This window comes from Bidens hawaiensis, unplaced genomic scaffold, assembly GCF_021521415.1.
Source record: "Bidens hawaiensis isolate Kalapana, Puna unplaced genomic scaffold, B.hawaiensis_p1.1 tig00014775_1, whole genome shotgun sequence".
NCBI classification, from domain to species: domain Eukaryota; kingdom Viridiplantae; phylum Streptophyta; class Magnoliopsida; order Asterales; family Asteraceae; genus Bidens; species Bidens hawaiensis.
In genome coordinates, this window is record NW_027492302.1 from 189,900 (window position 1) to 213,261 (window position 23,362).

The 23,362-nt window shown below is 34.1% G+C and overlaps 1 protein-coding gene and 2 pseudogenes across 2 annotated transcripts; 1 reads left to right on the plus strand and 2 right to left on the minus strand.

The window, feature by feature from the left end:
- Positions 1-470: 470 nt before the first annotated feature.
- LOC143547669 (UPF0235 protein At5g63440-like) lies at positions 471-2,867 on the plus strand (annotated as a pseudogene). The gene is made up of 7 exons (XR_013137811.1): positions 471-586; positions 1,616-1,730; positions 1,793-1,946; positions 2,043-2,139; positions 2,251-2,339; positions 2,422-2,490; positions 2,581-2,867. The product of XR_013137811.1 is annotated as a UPF0235 protein At5g63440-like (transcript).
- Positions 2,868-4,547: 1,680 nt separating this feature from the next.
- LOC143547671 (large ribosomal subunit protein uL22y) lies at positions 4,548-6,320 on the minus strand. Its single transcript, XM_077039039.1, has 7 exons — positions 6,223-6,320; positions 6,103-6,139; positions 5,833-5,873; positions 5,173-5,403; positions 4,985-5,087; positions 4,837-4,904; positions 4,548-4,751 (listed from the first exon to the last, which is right to left on the minus strand). The coding sequence occupies exons 1-7, from the start codon at positions 6,223-6,225 to the stop codon at positions 4,707-4,709; spliced, it is 528 nt and encodes a 175-aa protein (XP_076895154.1). The 5' UTR covers positions 6,226-6,320; the 3' UTR covers positions 4,548-4,706.
- Positions 6,321-9,172: 2,852 nt separating this feature from the next.
- On the minus strand, positions 9,173-11,438 carry LOC143547697 (exocyst complex component EXO70B1-like; annotated as a pseudogene).
- Positions 11,439-23,362: the final 11,924 nt, after the last annotated feature.

Sequence of the window (23,362 nt, forward strand, 5' to 3'; positions counted from 1 at the left end):
AAGTTAAAAGTACTTGTTGACTCGTGTGGTGGTTTCTGAAATTGAAGGAAGATCGTGGTGGATATTAGCCCTGCTTGCGGTGCGCACATATGATGTATATATGTGTGAACCCTCGGGTGGGCAAAAGTGAAATTGCACTAATTTTGACGTTATTTTACTAATCTCGTGAAAATAACGTTAAAAGTGACGGACGGTTAATCAGGCATCATGTAGTGGCGTTGATAGCTGAAAGATAAGGGTACATGCACCGATCAGCCGGTGTCCCGATGATTGAGTGCTATGTGCCTTATGTCCAAGGCTTGATGCAAAACTACTATCGAGCCGGGGGTCTCACCGGAAGCAGTCTCTCTATCCCTATGGGATAGAGGTAAGGCTGCCTACATCTTACCCTCCTCAGACCCTACCATAGTTTTGCTATTGGTGGGATATACTTAGTACAATGATGATGATGATCGTGGTGGATATTAATTATGCCGAAGAGGGCGACTCATACGTACTCGAGCGAGGATTGCACTGCCGGAGGGACCAGATTCCGATCTCTTCGTCTATTACTGCAAGCATTGCAGCTCTCACCTTCTCATCACCGGTCGGTTAACCTAACCTAATTTCATTCTACTTAACACCTAACTGTTTAATATTGCCTATTAATTCACTTGTCTAGTTTCTCAATTTCACATCCACCAAATAATAAACAAACCCTAATTAACCTGAATTTACTCTAATTTCAATGGCTTCTATTGGCAAACTGTTAATATAGAACTATTTACACACCCTTACTATTTAGTTCAAACTAACTAATGTTAAACCACTAGAAATCCATATTTATAAATCCAGTGTAAACTGGTTAGGTTAGCATAACAAGTCGGAAACGACACGATAAGACATGGTTGCCTGTGGTGCTAGACACGATACAATAACTAATCGTGTCATTTTTTCCAAACACGAACCTGTTTAGAAACGGCCTGTTTATGGACACTAAAAACAGATGCTGTGATTCGCGGCCGGATGAAGGACTTTGTCAAGTGTTGCAAACAATGTATGCTGTGATCGGAGGCCGGACTAAGGACTGGCTGGACTTGGTGGAGTTCCCTGTTGAAGACGAGAAGCTTGTGGCTGCAGAAGAGAACTAGGTTTACTCAAGGTCTAAAGTCTAAGGGGGGCTACGGCGAACTGGTGCTTATTTTAGGCATATATTTATTTAATTATTAAAATTAAAAAAAAAATATCAGCAGGTTGCTAACAGGTTAGCAGGTGTTTTAACCTGGTTGGACACGAATATATAGTGTCTTATACGTGTCAACCTGTTTAAGACACAAAACATGTTAAACTCGAACCCAAACTTGTTAAACTCCGTGTCATTTCGTGTCGGGTTAACAAGTCCGTGTCATAAATTGTTAGCCTTATAGTAAACACCGCACGGTTATGTGACAGATGATTTGACCAAGTTTTATTAGTTTATGATTTTCACTCTGGATTGAAACCAGTTACACAATATAGAATGCTGGAATTACTCTAGAAATGTATATAGAACAATCTTACTTTTTAAATTTGTCATTGATAAATTGTCATTTGTCATGTATCTATACTATTTTCTCATACTAAAGTATGATTGTAGATACATAATTGCAGAAAATGCCCAAAAGAAAAACCGACAAAGCCTACGTATTGGATAAGAAAAAGCATCTTACAAGGTTAAATATAAACGAGGCAGGCAAAGTTCTTCTAAAGCGGTAAGCTGTATCTATCATGAGTACTTTTTGAAAAACTGGTACAGAACTGTATTCTGTTACAGAGGTGAAGGGAAGTTAGAAAAGCAGTTTCGCATGAACTGCATAGGGCGTGGACTCTTTGTTTGTTACCGGTCTGAAGAAGACTTGGACTCTGCTTCTTTCATATATGTTGTTGATGGTGCACTCAGTACAATTGCGGCAGAAACTAACCCACAGGTAACTAACTGTAACAAACTAGTGCGATATGTTTATTGTTTAGTGTAAATGCATAAAAGTTGTTTTAAATTAATATCATTTGGTTTAATGATGCAGGATGCTCCTGTACCACCGTGCATTTCTCAGTTAGAGGGAGGACTTGTCCAGGTGGCGATTGAAGTGGAAGACCGTGCTCAGCGGTCAGCAATTACAAATAATCTTTTTTCCATAATAAATATTCAATAACAAGTGTTTTAACTAACATATTTTCATAAAATGATAAAATCTCAGAGGCTAAATTATGTTTGGCTTGAAAACTTTACAGGGGTGAATGCTGATGATGTTAGAGTCACTGTGGCTGCACCTGCAGCACGCGGGGAAGATAACAATGAACTTTTGGAATTTATGGGCAAGGTCTGTTTCTTCTATTGGTATTTTTTTGCTGTAATATTTTATTACTTTGTGGGGTCTAGCTAACTTGATTTTGTGTTTATAGGTTTTAGGTTTGAAACTAAGCCAGATGACCCTTCAAAGAGGATGGAATAGCAAGTCTAAGCTCCTCGTGGTGAGTTGAAATAAAATTTGTGTTATTAGAGGAAACAAAGTTATTAGATTGTGTGAATAGTGGGGTTTTGATTCATATATTTCGGAGCAGGTGGAAGATTTGACAGGGAGAGAGGTATATGAAAAACTGCTTGAAGCTGTGCAGCCTTGAATGCAGTCCCTATGATGAATGATCTTTGATTAGCTCGTCTTAAGTCACTTCCTTTTCTTGAATGTACTCACAATGTAAGACGTTTTTTCACATACATGAACCGGTTCTGATTTCTGTCTGGTAGAATCTGAATGAATCAATGAAGTGAAGTGAGATTTGCAATTATGAACCTTCTGTTTCATCATGTCACCTTGCATGTTACTTATAAAGGATATTTTCAACTGGTTTTTGCTAGGATGGAAACCCCGCCGGTGCACTCCTTCTGTTAGAAACGTTTTTTAATCAGGTTGTTTATGTATTTTCTTTGAATGTACCTTGTTTGTAGCATTTACGTCCCAAAAGTTGTCTTCCAACATATAGGAGCAAGAATATTCAATCAGCTTACATCAACTAAATAATAACCGAAGAATGTATTCAAAAAAACTAAAGAGTAATAATAAAAGATGTTTAGTGAGAGTGGGGATATTGAGATGACGTTTAAAGTTTGGGAATTTATGAAAAGGAAACAGTTTGTTCTGAGTTTGCATACGTTTTCGGTTCTTATTAACGGGTTGTGTGAATGAAGATGCTTCTCAAGCTTGTGTGTTAATGGAAGAAATGATTGAAAAATGAATTAGACCACCGTGGTTGACTCTTGCTGTCTTGCAAGACTGACGAAATTGCTTATGGATTTGGTTGAGTTTCTGTTGTACAGAAGCTGGATTTATTGGTAAAAGCGCCGGTGTGTGGTTGATTAAAAACATATATATAATCTTAAATATATATAAGTTATTGCCACATCCACAACAGCAATATCTGTGGAAAGAAAACTACAACAAAATCATTCAAAATTCTTAACATTATATGTTTGCATAAAAGAATTAGGATGGATTTTCAGTGTATGAATGTTCCCTGCTAAAAGTTAGCATGTTGATTGATAAATACATACTAAAAAGTTATATATATAACTATTAATCGGGTTATTTGGGTTAACCCGAAACCCGATTTTTTTCTAAAAGAACCCGAAACCCTACCCTACTAACTATTCGGGTTAATCGAAATAACTCAAATAACCCGATTAATACTTTTTGACTCTATTTATCCCAACCCTAATAGGCTTATTCGGGTTCGGGGGTTTTTCAGAATCGGGAATTTTGGGAACCCCTACTTCCATCCCTGCCACATCAACTTTCATCTCAGCTTTATACCAAAATATCTGCCTGCGCCTGGCTTCATCTTTTGATCATTCAGTCTGCCCAAACAAGAACTGATTTAGTTTCACTATAAGTTTGTATGTTTTCCCAAACTTTATGCTTGTATGTGTTCCCCTGGTTTCATTTTCTTGCCAGTTTAGTTTAACTTACAAACACCAATAGTTGTTTTCCGTTAAGTTAATGTCAAATGACCTAAATATTCTCAATAGCAGATAAACAATTATCATACTTTACCAAATTATCATCTTGCTTAGTGTTCTCCACCAATTAAACACACGTCACCTTCTTTGTCTAATTGTCTGTATACACATACACATCTTTACATCTTTATCTAGTTATAAATGGAACAGCGGCACATTTTTGATTGAATTGGAACAGAGATCGCCAATATTCAAGCAGTAGATCGAGTTGAGATTTAGAGAAATAGAACCGAAGCACATTCTGTTTTCGCCATTGAGCATGGGCATAGGCATAAGGGTAGAAACCAGATTAACTAAATAGAGTAGCGTCGCATTTAACTATTGCAAGGCCAACGCTTAAATTTTAAACTACTATAGTTGGATTCAACTTGTCTGCAAAGCTACAAAGTTTGCAAAGCCAACTCTTAAATTTTAAACTACTCTAGTTTGGTTTATCAAATTTACTGCAATGCACAAATCACTACTAGCATGAATATAGCTAAAATAGCAAAATCAGACATGAACTCAACCAATCAAAAATAGAACCAAATCACAGTTGGGACATCAACCATGAATGAAACAAGTTTCTTAAATACTGTAAATCCATAAAACTCCACCACGATAATTGATATGATAAGAATCTTTTGAAAATTGAAATATAACAAATGAAAACAAAAACAGCAACACTATTGACTTAAGCTTGGTTCTTCTTGGTTCTGGGAGCCAACTGAGTCTCAGGCTGCATTAAGTTCAGAATTAATCAAAAACCTTTCAGACACACGTTTAACATTAACATTAAAAACAATGCAAAAAATGAAACTAACCTCCTTTTTAACGGGTTCTTCCTTCTCAGACAAAGTGAGCTCAATGTGACAAGGAGATGACATGTAAGCTATACATATAACATATGTTTACATTATTCACCCAAATCAAACTTTTGACTCAAAAAAGTTAAAATAAGTTAATACTCACGGTTGATTCTTCCATGAGCACGGTATGTACGACGTCTCTGCTTTTGTGCTTGGTTCACTTGGATGTGAGAGATGTGAAGAGCATCAACATCCAACCCTTTGACCTACACAAAACATGCAAACAATCATAAACTTATAAAGCTAATGATTTAGGAAAAAGTAATAATATCTTGAAATGACTGTACATACTTCTGCGTTACTTTCAGCATTCTTTAGCAGATCAAGGATAAACTTTGCTGACTTTGCAGGCCATCGTCCTTGACCGTTGGAATGACGGTTCTTTGCCTGTGCGGTACGTCCAACTCCACGACAGAAACGAGTGAAAGGAATAGCTTGCTTATGGGCCAAAACATCTTCTAGGTATCTCTTGGCCTTGATCAAAGGCAACTTACGGATAGCATGGGCGGTCTCACGAGTGTTCTAAATAGATACAATAAGTTTATATCAGATGAATAAAAAGATAAAACCAAACATAATAAGTTGAAACAGCAATTTATAAAACCAAAGCTATTGTCATATTTATCAAGTTACCCCAATAGAAACCGAATACTTAAGTTTATAAAAGCAAACAAGTTGGTTTAGAAACAATAACATTTTGTAAAAGCTTGACAATATCTAGTAAAAACTGCTAATTACATTAATAATCATCATATTAAATAAAAAAACACTATGCGTCTTGATTTGGAGCAGAAAATGCATTAAATTGATAAACTAGGTGTTTTGTGGTCCGGTTTTTAACAGTTAATAACCACAACTAATCCATATAATATTTAACAGTTCATATCAAATTTACATCCAATATTCAAGTTATCCATATGAAACAATGGCCCGAAAGAAACAGTACGTTACCTTGAAATGGCACCTGAGATCAGATCCCCTGGCTTTGCAAGCTGATAAATTACACATTAATACAAAAAAGGATGAATTAGTATGCCTATAATCTATACAGTCCTAAATTCAACAAACAAGTCCATACAATCACAACCTAAAATACTCATTCGAGTATTAGTTTCAATTCATTTGCTTAAAATCGATATCGATAATAATTATGCCAATTATAACATATTAGTAGTTTTAATTTCAGAAAATAATAATAAACAAACGTAACTGAAAACTTACATTTGGTAGGGTTTTCTGGTTCCTTAGAGTACTTGACCTGAGATGGAATAATAATAAAACAATAATAATAAGTTAGCTACACAGTAATAATAATAATAATGTACACCGGTGAAAACTCACCATGGCGGCTGCTGATGGCGTATCCGGTGAATGAAAATGGTTTGTGTTCTTCGGAGGCCACCCCAACAACGATGAGCGTCTAGGGTTTCTAACTTTAATGGGGTCAGGTTTGGGCCGGGCTTATACACGCTAGCCCAGTACTATGTTTTTTTAATTGGGCTTTTTCGCATGCATATTATGAAACTGAAACATATTATTATTATTAGTCATACAATTTCTAGTTTATTGGAAACTCTCCTACTTAGCACTTGATAAAATCATATATTATAACCTTTTTCTAATAGTGTATTCAAACAACGTCTGTGAATTGAGTTACTGACAAGATTGTAAAACACAACATGGAATTTACAGGTTCGGCTTTAGTCTAAATAAAAAAATGGGTCGGGGTAAATTTCAGGTTGAACCTGTAAACACCTTTAGCTAAATTGGTCGTGTCTGTGTCAACTAGCCGGTTCGCGAGTTAACCCATTTAACTATTTATTTATTATTGCTTTTAAGTGAATATTTTCAACCCGTGTTTAAAAATAAATTAGCATAATTTAAAATGCTTTGAAAAAAAATATATAGGTGTGAATTTAGAATTTCAAAGAATTAATACGTAAAGGAAAATCAAATAACCATTTATCGGTCTAGACAAGTTGAGTTTGTGTCGCCCAGAGAATAAACATGTCATGTTCGGATTGGCTCTATGTGGACAGTTTTTGGTTTCGTGTTGAGTTCAACTCACCATACATCAAACACAGCCCGTTTATCAACCGCACTTCAAACATACGTGCGCACTTTTAATTCATGTTGACTTTCCTGCATCCTATCATTCTTCAAAGTATATGCATTTAAGATTAAGGAAACACGCCCTTCATTTCCGTACATGATTACATAATTTTGAGTTGGTGAATCGATCCGTATATGAAAGATTTGAGTATTGGTAGACAATTTGTGTTTAGCTTATCTCACAAAAATTAAAACCAAGTTTATGTTATAGATGCATTTTATGTCGATTACGTTAGTTTGTTTTAGATTAGGCTTTTAATTTCAAATGGAATGGTTCAAAATAATGATGATAATGGTGGAGACTACTAAACAACACGAAGCAACCAAGTATTTTGTGATACTTGACTCTCAATTTTTAGAATTTTAAAACCTGATTACGAAATAATTCCATCAATACCTAACCCAACAAATTAGCATGCAAATTGCAAAACTAAGCGGGATTATCATCATTGCGAAAACGACCACCTTTGAGGCTTTGATTATGCAGCATATCATCCATGTGTCACGAAGCACAATTTCAAATTCCCCCCTTGAATCCATCCGGTGTAAGGTCCATATTACACGATCAAATATCACAGAGGCCTTATAAAGGTAATGTGAGCTTATCATGTCCTCTCATACCTATCAATAGTTTTTCTATATGTGTGCTTCAATGTTACAATACATATGTTTGTAACATTAAAGCAGTAATATCTTATTGACTGGTTTGAAAGTATTCCTACTTTTGAGTCATAGCTTTGCTATAAATAGAATTACAAGAGTCATAGCTTTGCTACAAATGGAATTACACTGTATCACATACACCGTATCTTAGTGTTTGTTTTAAAAGTATTCCTACTTCCGAGACATGCTTCCCCTTCATAAAGTGTAAGTACATAATTTTTTATCATATGTATTTAATCGGACGTGAGTACAGAATCTATCAAGTTTTGAACAATGAAGAGCATGTTTGCATCAAATTAGTTAGAATTTCAAAAATGATTTGAGGTATTTGTGTACTTAATCAAATTTCAGCCATGAAAAGCGTGTGATCACAATCACAAGTGTGTATTGATCGAACAAGTGATAAGATATTCAAGCATGTCACAATCGTAAACGTGTATCAATTAATAAAGAACTTCAGTAACTTGTGTCACACAATCACAAGTGTGTATTGATCGAACAAGTGATAAGATATTCAAGCATGTCACAATCGTAAACATGTATCAATTAGTAAAGAACTTCAACTTGTACCGAATCCATACAAGTGCAAGGATAATTAAATCCTAAACGGCATCAAAGGACTTCAGTAACTTGTACCGAATCCATACAAGTGCAAAGATAATTAGATCCTAAACGGCATCTAATGATACTGGGTGGTTGGCATGCTTTACTTATTGATTCCGCATAATTTTTTGATGACGTTAATGGATTATATTCGTGTGGTATACAACTTTATGATTAGAATTTAGACTCCACCAATTATATATACTAGAAGTGAGAACTACATGAATGAGACCTGAGGGGACAGATGCTGCTGATGTACTTGCTAAAGCTTTGCATGATTCCACAACCCCGTGTCTTTTTGTTACCCGGTAGTTAAGGCTCACACACCCATCAATAATATACTAACCTATGGGACCAGATAAAGCACAACTTACACCGGGCAGTTGACTTTTAAAGGGTTACAGGTCAATGAAGATGAACGGTTCTTCAGACGTTTCGAAGTTAGAACCATGCAGGAGGTAGGTGGTAACAAGGCAATTGTATACAAGTATCCTATATATTAAATTTCTCCTAACTGCTCCCCAGATTTGTAAAGATCACAAGTTGGTTAAAAGCACTGACCATTTTGCCATATGGTAATATAATAACTAGAATTGGCAAATTGGCAATATATATGGGTTGGGTGGTTAAGGTAACATGTCAAAATAGGTAGCTTTTGTACGGATTAGATTGACCAGAAACACCTTTTATCTAAATATAATTATAATACGCGCTATAGCGGGTTACACCAAGAAAAGTTTATATAACGTAACAAACGCCCTAGAAAAAGAATATAAAAGACCTCATGATGAATGCCCTAAACCTAAACTAGTGAAATGTAATTGGGAAATGTTAGCAGCACCACAACTCACCTAGATGGTTAAGAGCTAATAACCTGGAGGTCAAGCTACAACAACAAACAAGTAAACCATCAAATACATGATGACATAAGTTACATGTAACATATGATCTAACATACATGTACAGAATTATTACAGTATACTGGGCCAGACACAACAACAAAAATGCAGACCAAACCATTAACCATCATCATCATCATTAACATGCTGATTGCATTCTATGTACCTTTTCGTTTTATGTTGTTCAAAACCGCAGGTTTCCCTTCAAACAAATCCGACAGGTACTTCTCCAAATCATCAGGGGTGTATTTGACATACTTGCCTGCATGTCTTCCACTGTCCAACTGACTCCCGAACCTCCCGAAAAACGAACGATAAGCAGGAAGCACCTTCAGATATTGATATTCTAAGCTCTTCACGAAGCTGATCATCCGGGACCCGCCAAACAGATTGCACCCTGTAAAGTTCTTCAAAACACGCGTTAAAGTTTTTGAATCTTTCTTTAAGAACTAACTTTGATGCACTGCTTGACCCCCCACCAACCCCTTCATCCTTCAAACACAACAACGCTTTCCCCCAAGCTGATCTCAGATAACTCGTGTGCCATTGACGAATTTGCCCTCGGTGCTTCCGAATCCACCGATCACCCAAAAGGTTTCTAAGCTCAGAATCTTTAACCTTTTGAACAATGTAAAGTATATTGTTCATCAAGAATATGTACCTAAGGGCATTATCGTCATACAATTTCGATTTCTCTTCAAGATTCGCTTGTAACGACGTAATTAGTGACAACAACCGGCATGAAACGGGAGATAACGTATCACCACTATCGATATCATCAACCGTTCAGCAATTATATCATGATCTCGACTATTTGGCAACAGGTTGTTTAACGACTCGCTATAATCAACCAATAACTTAATATAATTCATAACATAACGAGTTACCGGATGAATCTCACCGCCCTGCAACGCTCTCCTAGAATTCCCCCCCTTCACCGCATTCTCAAACTCAACAAACGTCCCAATCGCCGCTTCACCTAACCCACTCAAAACAGACTTCACCTCATTACAAACCGACTCACCAGACTCATCAGCAAACAAAGCTTCAACATCATCCAACACATCCGCAACAACATCATACATATCAAGTATCCTAAACAGCTTCTCCGACGACCTCTGACCAATCGCAACCGCCTCACCAAAATTCAAAAGCTGCATCACGCACCCTTTCGCAGTCTCGACGAAACTAATCTCCTTAATCAATTCAGACTCACTAAACACCTGTTCACATAACTGTTTCTCCCCAATCAAAAGCACTTTGACCACAACTTTAACCGCCTGAATCCACTTCTTCATCTTCTCATCCAACACCTTCCACTCAATCTTCTGCACCTCTTCAATACTCAACTTCTCGACCCCGAGAATCGACAAACACTCGTCCAACACATCGCGCCTCACATTACTATAAACCTGACAACACTCTTTCTCATAACCGGACCGAATCATCCGATCCGCAATCGCCTTAAGCTCCTTAATCGCCTCCGGATAAATCAACTCCACATAAACATCACCACCTAAACTCAAACCTCTATCATGAAAATAACCGCTGCTGACGTCATCATCTTCACGATAACTCTCAAACTCATCCTCAATCTCAATCTCACGTGACGTGTTCATCGTGTACATCGAATTCATCGAGCCGCCTTTACGGATCGATCCGTACAACCAATCCACGTCAAGCGGCACCGTATTACGGATCAGAATATGCAGAAACTCGTCTTCAAGCTTAGACATGGCTAATTGCAACGCGTTTTCAGCTCGATCCATGACCTGGCTGTCAAAATCGGACTGTACGGTTAGGTTTTCGGTTAGGTTAATGATCGTGTCAACGGCTTCGAGATACTCGGCGGTGGAGGAGTCAACGGAATCATTGATTCCGCCGGAATCGTGGCGGAGGATGAGGCTCTCGGCGGATTGGAAGCGGTGATCGGAATCTTCGCCGCCATCGATTAAATCGGTGATGTTGGATAAGCGGTTGTCGAAATTGGAGAGTATTAGGATCATGTCTTCGGTAGCTTGTGTGTTGATGTTGAGGCTTTTGACGATCTGTTGAGCTATGGCTAGGACTCTGTCCTGGCCTTCTATGGTTGTAGCCATCACTGGTGGTGTGTGTGTGTGTGTGTGTGTGTGGATTAATTAGGGTTTGTTGATGGCTGATTGTTTAGAGGCACCGGCAGTGGCAGTGATATTTTCCGAACAAGGGGGTTGTTGTTGGCCGGCTGGAATACGTCATGTCAAATACGGTTTAGGAAATGGGTGTATTTATATCAATATAATAAAAGTAAAAGGGTTTTGGTATTTGGGAGGTGACTTTTATTATTAGGTAGATTTACTTTGAATAAAAACAAAAATTTTATCATATGAAAATATAAAATTTTAATTTTTCTTTATAATTAGGGGTGTCAATCGTGTTGGGTTGATATGTTAATGGTTTTGAGTTGGCGGGCTAGCGTGTTGAGATTTTTCAACCCTAACCCAACCCCTATATTAATTTGTGGTGTATCGACCCACTTAAATTCGTGTCGTATTTAGATTGTGTTTCGTGTCAACCCATTTTACGTTCGTATACGAATATGAGTGATACTTAGTGAATTAGTAATAAGTTAAACTAGATTTTCATCCCGGCGCGTTGCGCCGGGGTAGCTGGCAAAACACAAAAGTTGAAACCCGAGCGTTGGTAAAACCCGAACGTTACGACGATGAGTCAACACGAATTCGGTCAGTACCGGTTGCGTTCATAACAATATAAACACCATTGGTAAAATTTGAGGGTTAAAACCTAAAATATTAATTCGTCAAATTAACATATAAAAGCATTAACATATAAAAAACAAATATTGAAGGCGATGTTTAGTTGGTTGGTAAACCCAGGCGGTGGTAAAACCAAAGCATTACTGGTCCCCGAGCATTGAGGCGTTAACTTGACACGAATTTGGTCGGTTTTGATTACGTACCTTACGGTACCGGAATTAAAAAACGAAAAAAATAAAAAACTTGAGGTGGACCGACGACCAATTTGGGGGGGGAGGGTCGGTCGGTAGTGTTGTCGGTCATGAGCTTTAAATAAAGCCGCGAGTTTGCGCAAACTCGGCCGGTTTCTTTCAGATATGTTATGGTACCATAACCCGATCAGTTTCCATTACGTTTATTGTGGTAACTAAACTAAAAAAATACAAAATTCGCCGACCAATACAGTGTCGTCAAGTGACCCAATAAGCCACTCGCGGCACCAAACTTTTAAATTATATATAGTTATAATACGGAGTAATTAGTTACTCTTATCCATATAAATTATTTTAATAATTTGTAATAGATCTAAAAGTTTTCCATTGCTCAAAATAAAAAATGAATAGTCCTAAAAGTTTTCATAGATTTTACTGGGCTGTAAATCATTTAAGAAAATCAGAAATAAAAGCTATAAACTAGTGAATTAATCATTTGTTATACTACCCTAAGGATAAAGAAAGATATAATGAAAAAAAATGTCTACGGGTAAACAGACATGCATGTTTCAGGTAACTGTGTCGGATATCTTCTAATACCACGTTTGTTCTATACCCACAAGTTTTTTAAAACTAGCTCGTAACTGGCCCAAACCCAAATATCTGCCACATAACCCACCATGAATGTTTCAGAATTTAGTTTGCTAGCTGCATTCAAGTTCATTTTGTCATTGCTACTCAAGAAACCATCGATTTTGAGCTACAAAAGGTTTTATTTGTCACATGAAGAATCGATGGCCCCTATTCCACCCCCATACAACACTGGATCCGCAATTGGCCAACATAACGCATTACTTGATCAAAAAAACTTGTAAACTTCATCAAATATTAAGCTAAACGCCTAAACACACAATTGTATATACGTTACGACGTATCTACTCATCTAATAAACTATCTACTCGTCTAATAAACTTAGTTTATTAGGAGTTATTTCCCATTCATTTTCATAATGCCTTAGACAACAACTGTTGATTGAATCTACAATGTTCATCACTCATTGCATTTTCAATGTGTGAAGCAATGTATAAATACTTGTTTGAAAGTTCACATATGAAGTATGACACGTGGGTTCGTAGTCAAAATTCCTTAAATTTAACCTGATAATGTTTTACGTTGTGAACTGTTACATTTACATGATCTTGACTTATGGAATCTACACAATACATTTTTTGTCGTTTCTTGTAGTTGTTTGGCTGGCCGTCTAAAACTATTTTATGAAGTAAATGCCCATTAATGAATGTTATACATTTGTACATATCCCATTTGGTTTTTAAAAGACAAGTAAATAACTTCTTTATCGATATTTATTTTCAATCACCTTTTAAAACAAATATTATTGCCTAACTAAGACAACCATCTTTTTCGCAGTTGTTTTAACTATTTTATCACCAGCAAGGTGTTTTTTTTGTTTTTTTAAAACTAATTTTTATCATATATAAGACTCGAATTCAAGACCTCTCAACCCCTTAGTGTTTTAAAGTGTGTCTTTGCTTAAAAGTTATAAAAAATAAACACCTTATTAACAAAAATATTTGATTGAGAAAAAATTCAGTTGATATTTTTAACCGTTATCTCTAATTGTCAGGATGTTTAGAATGAAAGGATTGTTTTGTTTTATGCAATCCTAAATAAATTAATTTTAGAAGGAACTTTTGTTCTATTCATTTTCAACTTTTCATTGTTCACAAGGTATGGTCATGATCACATATTCTCTAAAGGTGTAGTATTCACAAATGTTCTATCGTACAAAATTAGATAAAGAGAAATGCTTCTTTTTAGAAGTGAAAGGATTTATAATTATTTTCCGTTGGAAAGAACTTTTCGATTTAAATTCTAAAAGATATATTATCATCATACTTTGCAATATTTTTGCGATGGTCACAAATAAAGCCCTATATATGTATTCATTATAAAATGTATACACTTCAAAGTATTTTCAACAGCTTCTCTATAATTATTCGAAATGAGTCTCTCAGTTTTTTAGACTTATAAGTGGTTGTGAGTAAATAAGAGATAAAATTTTAATTAAATTAGTAAATTTGAAGGAATACCGTTCATCCTTTATTTATTTTTAATATATTTTGAAAATGGTTGTGAGTGGTTCGAGGGGATGAGTATGAAAAGATAATGATAAAGATGTGAGAAAAAGACATATGGAGAAATAGAGAGATTTCATTGATATATGTGTATTATAATGAGGTACAATGAGATGTATATATTGAAGAAGTTAACTTGGAGAAAAAACTTAGGGGCTGTTTGGTTTATTCAGATCTGAATGAGTCAGATCTGAATGAGCATCTGTCCCATTTAGCAACAACGGTTGTTTGTTTACATCTGAATGGAACCATTCAGATATAAACATCTGATTCATTCAGACTTCAAACTGCTTGGCTCCAAACAGAAAAACATCTGAATGGTTAAAATTATGTCTGAATCATTCAAACTTGTTGTTGTTGCTGAATGGGACAGAGGTTCATTCAGACCTGACTCATTTAGATCTGAACGAACCAAACAGCCAGGTCTGAATGATTCAGACCTAATTTTAACCATTCAGATGTTTTTCTGTTTAGAACAAAACATTCTGAAGTCTGAATGAATCAGATGTTTACATCTGAATGGTTCCATTCAGATGTAAACAAACAGCCCCTTAATATATATATATTAGGTATTGATAATCACAATTATATATATATATAGGGTAAAGATCCTAAGAGAACCCTTTGCAAATTGAGAACTTTGAGAACCATTTTGGACCACTAAAAACACATTTAAAAAAATCATAAAACAAAAAATAATAAAAATTTTAAAAAAGAAAAAAAAAACAAAATTCTTATATTTCATTCCGGTTTTATTAAAAAAAATAAAAAAAATAGAAAAAAATAAATAAAAACGTTGTATTATACATACATGTATAATTTATTTAATATTTAGTTACGTAATATACATATATGTACAACATCATTTATCTTAAATTATACATATGTGTACAAAAAAGAACATGTAAATGTACGTATATGTATATATTATACATATGTGTATATAATTTAGCTAAAACGAGTTTTTTTTATGAAACCGGGATGATAAAATAAGAATTTTGGTTTTTTTACTTTTTTGATTTTTGTGTTTTATTTATTTTATGATTTTTTTTATTTTTAAGTTTTTTGTGGTCCAAAATGGTTCTCATAGTTCTCAATTTCAAAAAGGTTCTCTTATGATCATGATCCTATATATATATATATATATATATATATATATATATATATAACACTTCCCATTGGTTATCAACTTAATACACTTGGTGATGTTGCCTCGTTAAAAATTTTGCTAGGAAAGCCTATTGGACAAAACCATAGCTAATGAAAAAGAAAATGCAGCGCGTATTGTCTTCTCCTGGTTTATATATTCATTAGAATTGTAGATATCGATATTCTATGAAAGTTGTCGAATACTTTTGTAGTTAATCATTTGCGCCTTCGTCCCTTGACATGCGAATCCTTAAGCTGAACAATGTTGCATGATTTTCACGTGAAAACTTCTATTGCTACATCTTGTAATTATATCAATGTGTACATTATCTTCTAATTATGCTTATTGATGCCCAATAATTACATCATCAGGATATATCAATTAACCTATCAAGTATTCAATTACCTTAGAGAACTCTTCAAGAGTTCCCTTTATTTTCAACACATTCAATAATCGTAACATATTCGAATATAACTCTACACATAATAATCATTGTGCTATCTATAACTTACTTTACATGATTTGATTATTCAATCCTTTAAAGACTTTCTTGTAAACTTTTAGCATCAACTGAATCACAATATTTATCACATGCTAAACAATTCTCTCTTTGTATTACCGCACCATTAGGGTATTGGAAAGTCATTGCATCCACCACTAGAGAACACCTCTTCGCAATGGTCTTTGCAAAATCCTTGTGCCACAATTTTGCCTTATATAACTTAATTTGATTTTCAAGCGATTTGCATAAAAGACCCGCTTGTATCCAACATATTTCACAACTTTAGCTGTATGGATCGTTGGTCAGAAAAATTTCCGTTTCTTATAATTCTAACTCTGTCATACTTGTGTCTTTCAACTTGGCCAATCATTCATATGTTTTCATTCATAGACATATCTTATATCTTGATTCTCATGATTTCAAGCGCTACATTATATACAAAAGTATCACGACGTCGATTTTATTTTTATTACATATATCCTGTAGAAGAAAATGTTGTATTTTTTAGTGTAATTATATAGACAGAGATAGAGAAGTTGTCGGGAATGCAATGAATTGAATCGTTTTGCTTGAAGGAAATTATTTCTTTTGATTTCCTTCTTTTAATTGATTAAATGAAATCATTTTGTTGTTGAAGAGAACCATATTTCTTATTTTCCACATATACCAACATATCATGAGAATCACCGATTAGATTACTTTTATTTTACTGTCTTGTACCGCACTAGTGAGATGAATATTGAGGAGACCGCGAAACTTAAGGTGTACACCGGGGGTATTTCACACAAAGTATTAATAAATTGCCATATCATCGACGTGACATTGCAAGATTAGAAAATGTGTCCAGTTGACTCTCTTTCACCTTCATATAATGGAAACATTTAATTTTATCAACAGCCTTCCATTTAAATAGGCGTCTGATGTTGCAACTCTTCACATCTCAACCTTCCATCAAAATATATAACTTTTAACACGACACATCTATTTTAATCCATGAGACCATGACAAAATCAGAAGTAGATTAATGTTAACCTGACCCAATTTCTGACCGTATTTTGTAGAAAACATCCATCGCCAACAAAAACTAAAGACATTAGTGGTCATATGTTATGTTAATTGTAATCCGATATATTAAAGATAAGTGATTAAAGTTTGAATAGTAGAAAGTAAAGGGTAGAAAAATCATAAAAGTACGTTTAAACTTTAAATGGTTATGAACTTAGAATATCAAATTGACCATTACGAGCATATTCATTATTATAAAAATAATACTAACAATTTTCAATTGTAAATAAGAATATTTTATTATAAGACAAATGCATAGAAATATAGAATGATACAATATATGTTAATTTAATAATCTAAGACCGTGTATACGAGATAAACATTGGGATGGCACGCCAGTAAAGAATGGATTTAACGTTGTTGTATTCGGAGAAGGTCGTTCTGCAACAAATGTGAAATCGTCTACTTTTGACTTTATAGAAAATAACAAAAAATTTATAAAATTCCATTTCCCATTTCAAAAGGTCAAAGCAACTACTCTTTGAGGTATTCTAGGCGTTGAATGGCATATCCCACAACTTGACCATCACCACCATATTCATTTTATATTTTTGTAAAATAGTAGTTTTGCTGATTAAATTATTCTTTTTAGTTGAGATCAAGTTGTGTAGATTTTTTTTATTATTATCTACTTCAACTTGAATGAATCTCAATCTTTAATAACTTTAGTATTAATAACTATAGTATGAACTATAAAGGTTAAAAAAGTATAGCTAATGCTATTCATTATATGATGGTTGGTTATATATATCAGAAAGCTAAAATAATTCTAGTGGTTATATAAAATCCAAAGTTTTTTGTATAGTTTTGGGATCAAATCAAACTAAAACCAAAATTTTCTTTAGACAATTGATCGGTTTTAGGCTTTCAATTTTCATATTATGTATGAGTTCAATTCGGTTATGAGTCGACTACTCGACTTTACAGTTAAGCTTAAAACCGTTAGACCAAAAAGATGAAGAAGAAAAAAAGAACATTGGCCTAATATTTTTACCTATATTTTTTGTTATAGTTATCAGAGTGACGTGACAAAAAACTTTTGACCTAATATTTTTGGGCCACTAATCAAATAATAAAATATTCAACAAGTTTGATATCATATAGTTATCATTTTGGAATGAGGTAACCAAGATTGAATTGTAAATTTATGTTGAAAACGGAATCATCAATTGGTTTTAGTTTTTGTTAGTATTTCGGTATGAATTTACCATTTAACCTGGTTTCGTTTAGGTTAATTAGTCATTTTTTTCATCCTAGCCCTTTTTTTTAGTATCATTTTTTAAAGTTAAGGTGTCGTATCATTTATCACAAACGTATAGAGCGCTTAGTTCCCTAGAATTCAACTTAATCAAAATATGAAATCTAAATTTTATTCCTTGTACGTAGTTCGTAAAATTCCTTGAAATAATAACCACACCCAACAAAATTCCACTAGGAAACAAATAAAACTAAAAATTAACACACAATATTAGCGAGTTACCCATAAAAAAATTGGAAAATTTTATTGAAATAAAAGTTTGAAGTCAAAGAATGTCTGACGTTTATACCGTATACGAAAGGAGAAACAAATAAATTCCCTCATAATACATCAAACATTTTTTTTTTTCACATAATGAAAGAATTCAATCACATAGACAATAGTCTCCCAGTTCTTATTATTGTCACTTGTGGTGACACCGCTACCACCGCCGCCCACCGCCCTCACCTTCACCACTTCCTTTGAACAAATTAGTGAACAAATCAACATTTAAGTTATGTTCTGTATAACTCATAAAAATATGAATTTTGATAAACATAACATTTTAAGGTTATTATTAAAAGGTTAAATTTACGAGTCAATGACAATACTAACTGTTAGTGACAAATGGCAGCGGATTCAAGTTGAACTTAGTTTGAGGGTGGGGGTTGTGGGCTGGTTGTCTTTTGTTGTGTGCCACGATCTGGCACCACACCCACGTTTCAATACCTTCAGCTCAATTCCATGCAACTTTTATATGTTCTTTGTTTGTGTTTAGTTTGATAATTGTCGGTTTAGGGGTTGTTTGGTAGCATATTAATGGTTATTAAGAGACTACATCTTAATAATTCATAATCTCTTAATGGTTAAGAGGTAGGTAGCCTTAAATCTGAATGGTTAACATGTAACCTTAAGTTTGAATGGTTAAGATGCTTCATTAAGAGGTATGGTAGTTTATTAAGTAGTGGGTCGGTTATGTATCTTGGCTACATAAGCCGCTAGTTCTTATGTGTTATGGATTATGAATGAAAAATTATGATTTAAAAATCAAGTCTATGTTTTATCTAAATTTCTAATTTTGATCCTTTCTATTTTTTTGATAATTTGATTAACGAACGAGGTTCGTATCGTCTTTGCCCCAGTAGGGTGCAAAAATTCAGAATTTGTTTTAAGATTTATACTAATTTATGGCAATTTGGTCCTGTAACAATCAACTTGGGGGCATTTTGCACTTTAGTCATGTAACCATCAGCTTAAGGGGCACTTTCGTCATCTAGCATCTAAATACCAAGCTGTGGTACTTTAGTCATTAACTGGTTGCCAACATTGCAGTTGATGGAACTTGCCGTACAACAGAAGGAAACTTTATTTATTTATTTATTTTACAGCCAGAAATCTTATTAAAATGAGAGTATCAACCAACAAGATGATATACAAAGAATTATGAATCAAAACGAAAGCACACACCAGTTATCCCATTCTAACCCAACCATATCCTTGCGGTTCTTTACCCATAAAAATGATAAACGTTTGATGTCTTCTTTTATAGTACTATTCACCGATACTCTCGTCTTATTAATAAGTGTTTCGTTTTTTGTATTCCATAAACACCAACAAGGCGTAAGGATAATGGATAAAAAGAAACTTTAGTTTCCATATAAAATCACATTAATAGGTGCATTGCTTACAAAATTACTACTACTTATTTTGACTCAACTTGTACCTCACCAAAGCTTAAGGCTAAGTCTCGTCTCATGTTCTTCCCTATGTGTCGATATTAAGTTATTAACCATCATGGTCCTGTTTTCTACAAAACAAAGAGATCTTCTTGTGTCTAAGATAATGAGACTACAGCAAGCATATTGCTGGCTTTTGGAATTTATGATATTAACTTGGGCCCATAAGATCAAATTAGTGGTCTTCATTAGAAGGTATTTTAAATATTAAACAAATAATGTCAAGATTTTGCTTAAAACTATGGGGCAATCAAATTTTGCAATTTGTCATGGAATGGAGGAAGTGAAACAAAACACTGAGAATGAATATATCTAAGGTTATGAACTAAGAAGCAACTTTTTATACAAGTTGGGCAAACAATTTTTCCCATATTTTTATTTATTATTTGTTTGTTAAATTTCTTTAAACAAACGATGTTATTTCAATACTCAATAAAAGCGACTTTGCAGACTGTTTTATTATACAATAAATAGATTTTTGTGACTTTACTGTAGGTTTTTATTCTACCCATTTCATCCTAACAGCCGGTTACAACACCATATGATTAGTATGACTTATATATTTGGTTTAATGATTAATTGCACCCCACACGGCTTCAAATTCTCAAAAGTTGGTCCACCAAGAACATGGTTATACAATATGTGAACAATAAACAACATGATTTATTGAGTCAAGACGAACCTTGCAATCTTTCCATAGGGTTTGGAGTATGTACTCCACCGATTCCTATGAATTTCCTCTCACCAACAACGGCAAGTTCCCCATAATCCCAGCCCAATACGCGGCGCACACTATTGGGATATGATTCACACTTTCTTCAATGTTGCCAATTGTTTGTAGATCAACGTGCGATTGTTTTAGTCATGTCAATGCCACTTATATTTCAATATGATATTATAATGTCAATGCCACTTATAATATCAATATGATGTGCACACACCTTAGGGTAGTAATTGATTTATTTATGAACTAATAGTTTTATGATGATGTTTTTATTTCATTTGTTTTTGTCAACGTATAAACGGCTTTCTTAATATTCCTACCACTGCATACTTCCAAATGTGCTTCATAATTTCCTACTGCTGCTATGTAATCATTTTGGTTAGCTAAATTTAGTTATCTACAAGCTGTTACTTTGTAAGCTAGAACCTCTCATAAAAGCACATTTGGTTTAGTGAATATGAAGTTTTTATAAATCTATTCAATTTACTCGACAGAAACTTCTCACATATGTAATCACATTAAAGAGTTAATGAAATGACTTCATTCAACAGGAAGTAACAAAAGCGCCTATGTCCTAATGGATAAGGCGTCTGGCTTCTAATCAGGCGATTGTGGGTTCGAGTCCCATTGGGCGTGTCTTTTTTAAACATTTTTTTTTCATTACAGCTTGAAAAATACTTTCAAATTTAGTAGATATTCAAAAAAAATTTGACCTGAAAGAATTCAAAAGGTGTATAACTGTATGTTTTGATTATGAGCTTTGAGTTTTGTACTTTTGTTTTTGTTAAACAATGTGTTTTTGTAATTAATTGCAATTGCATGTTTACACCGAACAAACACGAATTGTCCATTTGACTCTAACCAAACATGAACACTAACAATTAAATGAACCATTAGATGAGTGTCACATCTAGATGTCTACTATAATCAAGGCTAAACATTAACATAAATTGCAGTAGAATAATACGACTTTTAAAAAGGTGGTTTGTGAAACACTAATCACAACATGCGTTTACCCTCCCTGATCTCCTCTCCCATCCCATTCACTATTTAATGGTTCATCAACCTCACTAACATGCTGGCCAATGACAACTTTTGTCTACAACCCCTTTTTCTTAACTCTCAAGCCTCCTTGTCTCGGGTTTAAGAAATTAAATATAGTTTGTATAGTTTGTATCTCCATCGGTCAATGAAGTTTAAACCACCAACATGACACAGGTTCTTTTGAGCAATATATCGAAACTCAAAATGAAGTTTAAACCACCAACCTGACACAAGTTGTTTTGAGCAATATATCGAAACTCAAATATTACCTTTCAGAAGTAAAAAAAACTTGCGCATGTGACGCATACACGATATTTTGTATCATTTGTCTCATATGCATTACTTAAAGGGATATATAATAAAATTACAATAATACAAAAGATAACCAAATCAATAATTGACTTAATAACTTGCGCATTTGAGTCTCTTATGTCTTATTTAGATTACTTATGATAATGAGACAAGTTCATCAAAGGCGATGCAACACAAAACCCCTTTACTTTAACTTTATTTATCCTTTTTTTCCTTTATTTTTATAACCATCTTCCTTAGGTTTTCCTTGTAGAACCATATGTTAGAAAATTAGATAATGTGAATAGAAATTTATTAAATTATTAATATTAACTTCTTTATGTCACCTGTTTGATTTATTATAATTTATATTAATATTAAATTCTTCATATGGTGAAAAACCTCTTGAGTATAACTCTTTAAGAATTTGATTAGTTTTTATTAGACTTTATGTCTCTAATTAAATTTCTAATTAAGCAAGATTTTTCATCATCCATAACTCTTATACACAGTAGGCTATGTGCGTCATTTAGAATGCTAGAACAAAACATTGGCTTGAAAATACAAGGAAAAATGTATGCATACATGAAAAGTTATTGGTGAAGAAGAAAGTCTTGAATACCCATTTGTTGAGAATCTATAGAGATGACTTTCTCTATTCGATTCCTCTATCTTTCATTTTTTTTATTGTTCCATAAGTTCTAACACTAAAATTTACCTGATGTAACCTCGGGCGCGTGGACATCTTCGGCAGTACAAACTGCTTCGGCTGTTGTACCCTGGGAGACAGACACGCTGTCTTATGTAGAGGCGCGGAATCTGTTTTAAGAGAAGCGTGTTGAACACGTGCTTTAGCCTCAACCGTCAAATTTTGTGGTCATTATTGCAGCCAACGAGACTACTAGAAGCCGTTTGCGGTGAAAATAGAAAATTTTATTTTAAGTTATTGTCAGGGAGATTACAAGAAGATGTTGCTGATTAACAAGTTGAAGACTTTACTATTTGAAGTTCTTGAGTTGAATCATTTAACATATTTATTATGTTTCTCGTTGTTCATTTTTATTTTGTATTACGACATTGTACTACTTATTTTCTCAAGTTAATAACGCAAATGTCGGTATTATTTGTATTAGTTTTAATATAAAAAGTGACTCAAATTCCTACACCATCAAAATAGAACCAAACGAAATCTAATCACCCGCCCGTATTACAAAAAACTAACAAACAATACAAGCAAAGTGGAAATATAGAGGAATTAGGTGTGACAACTGCCCAATCCGACCCGACCCAGGTACCCGTTTTCGAATCCGATTCTTTTTATGATTTAAAATTTGATTATTAATCTTTGTAAATTT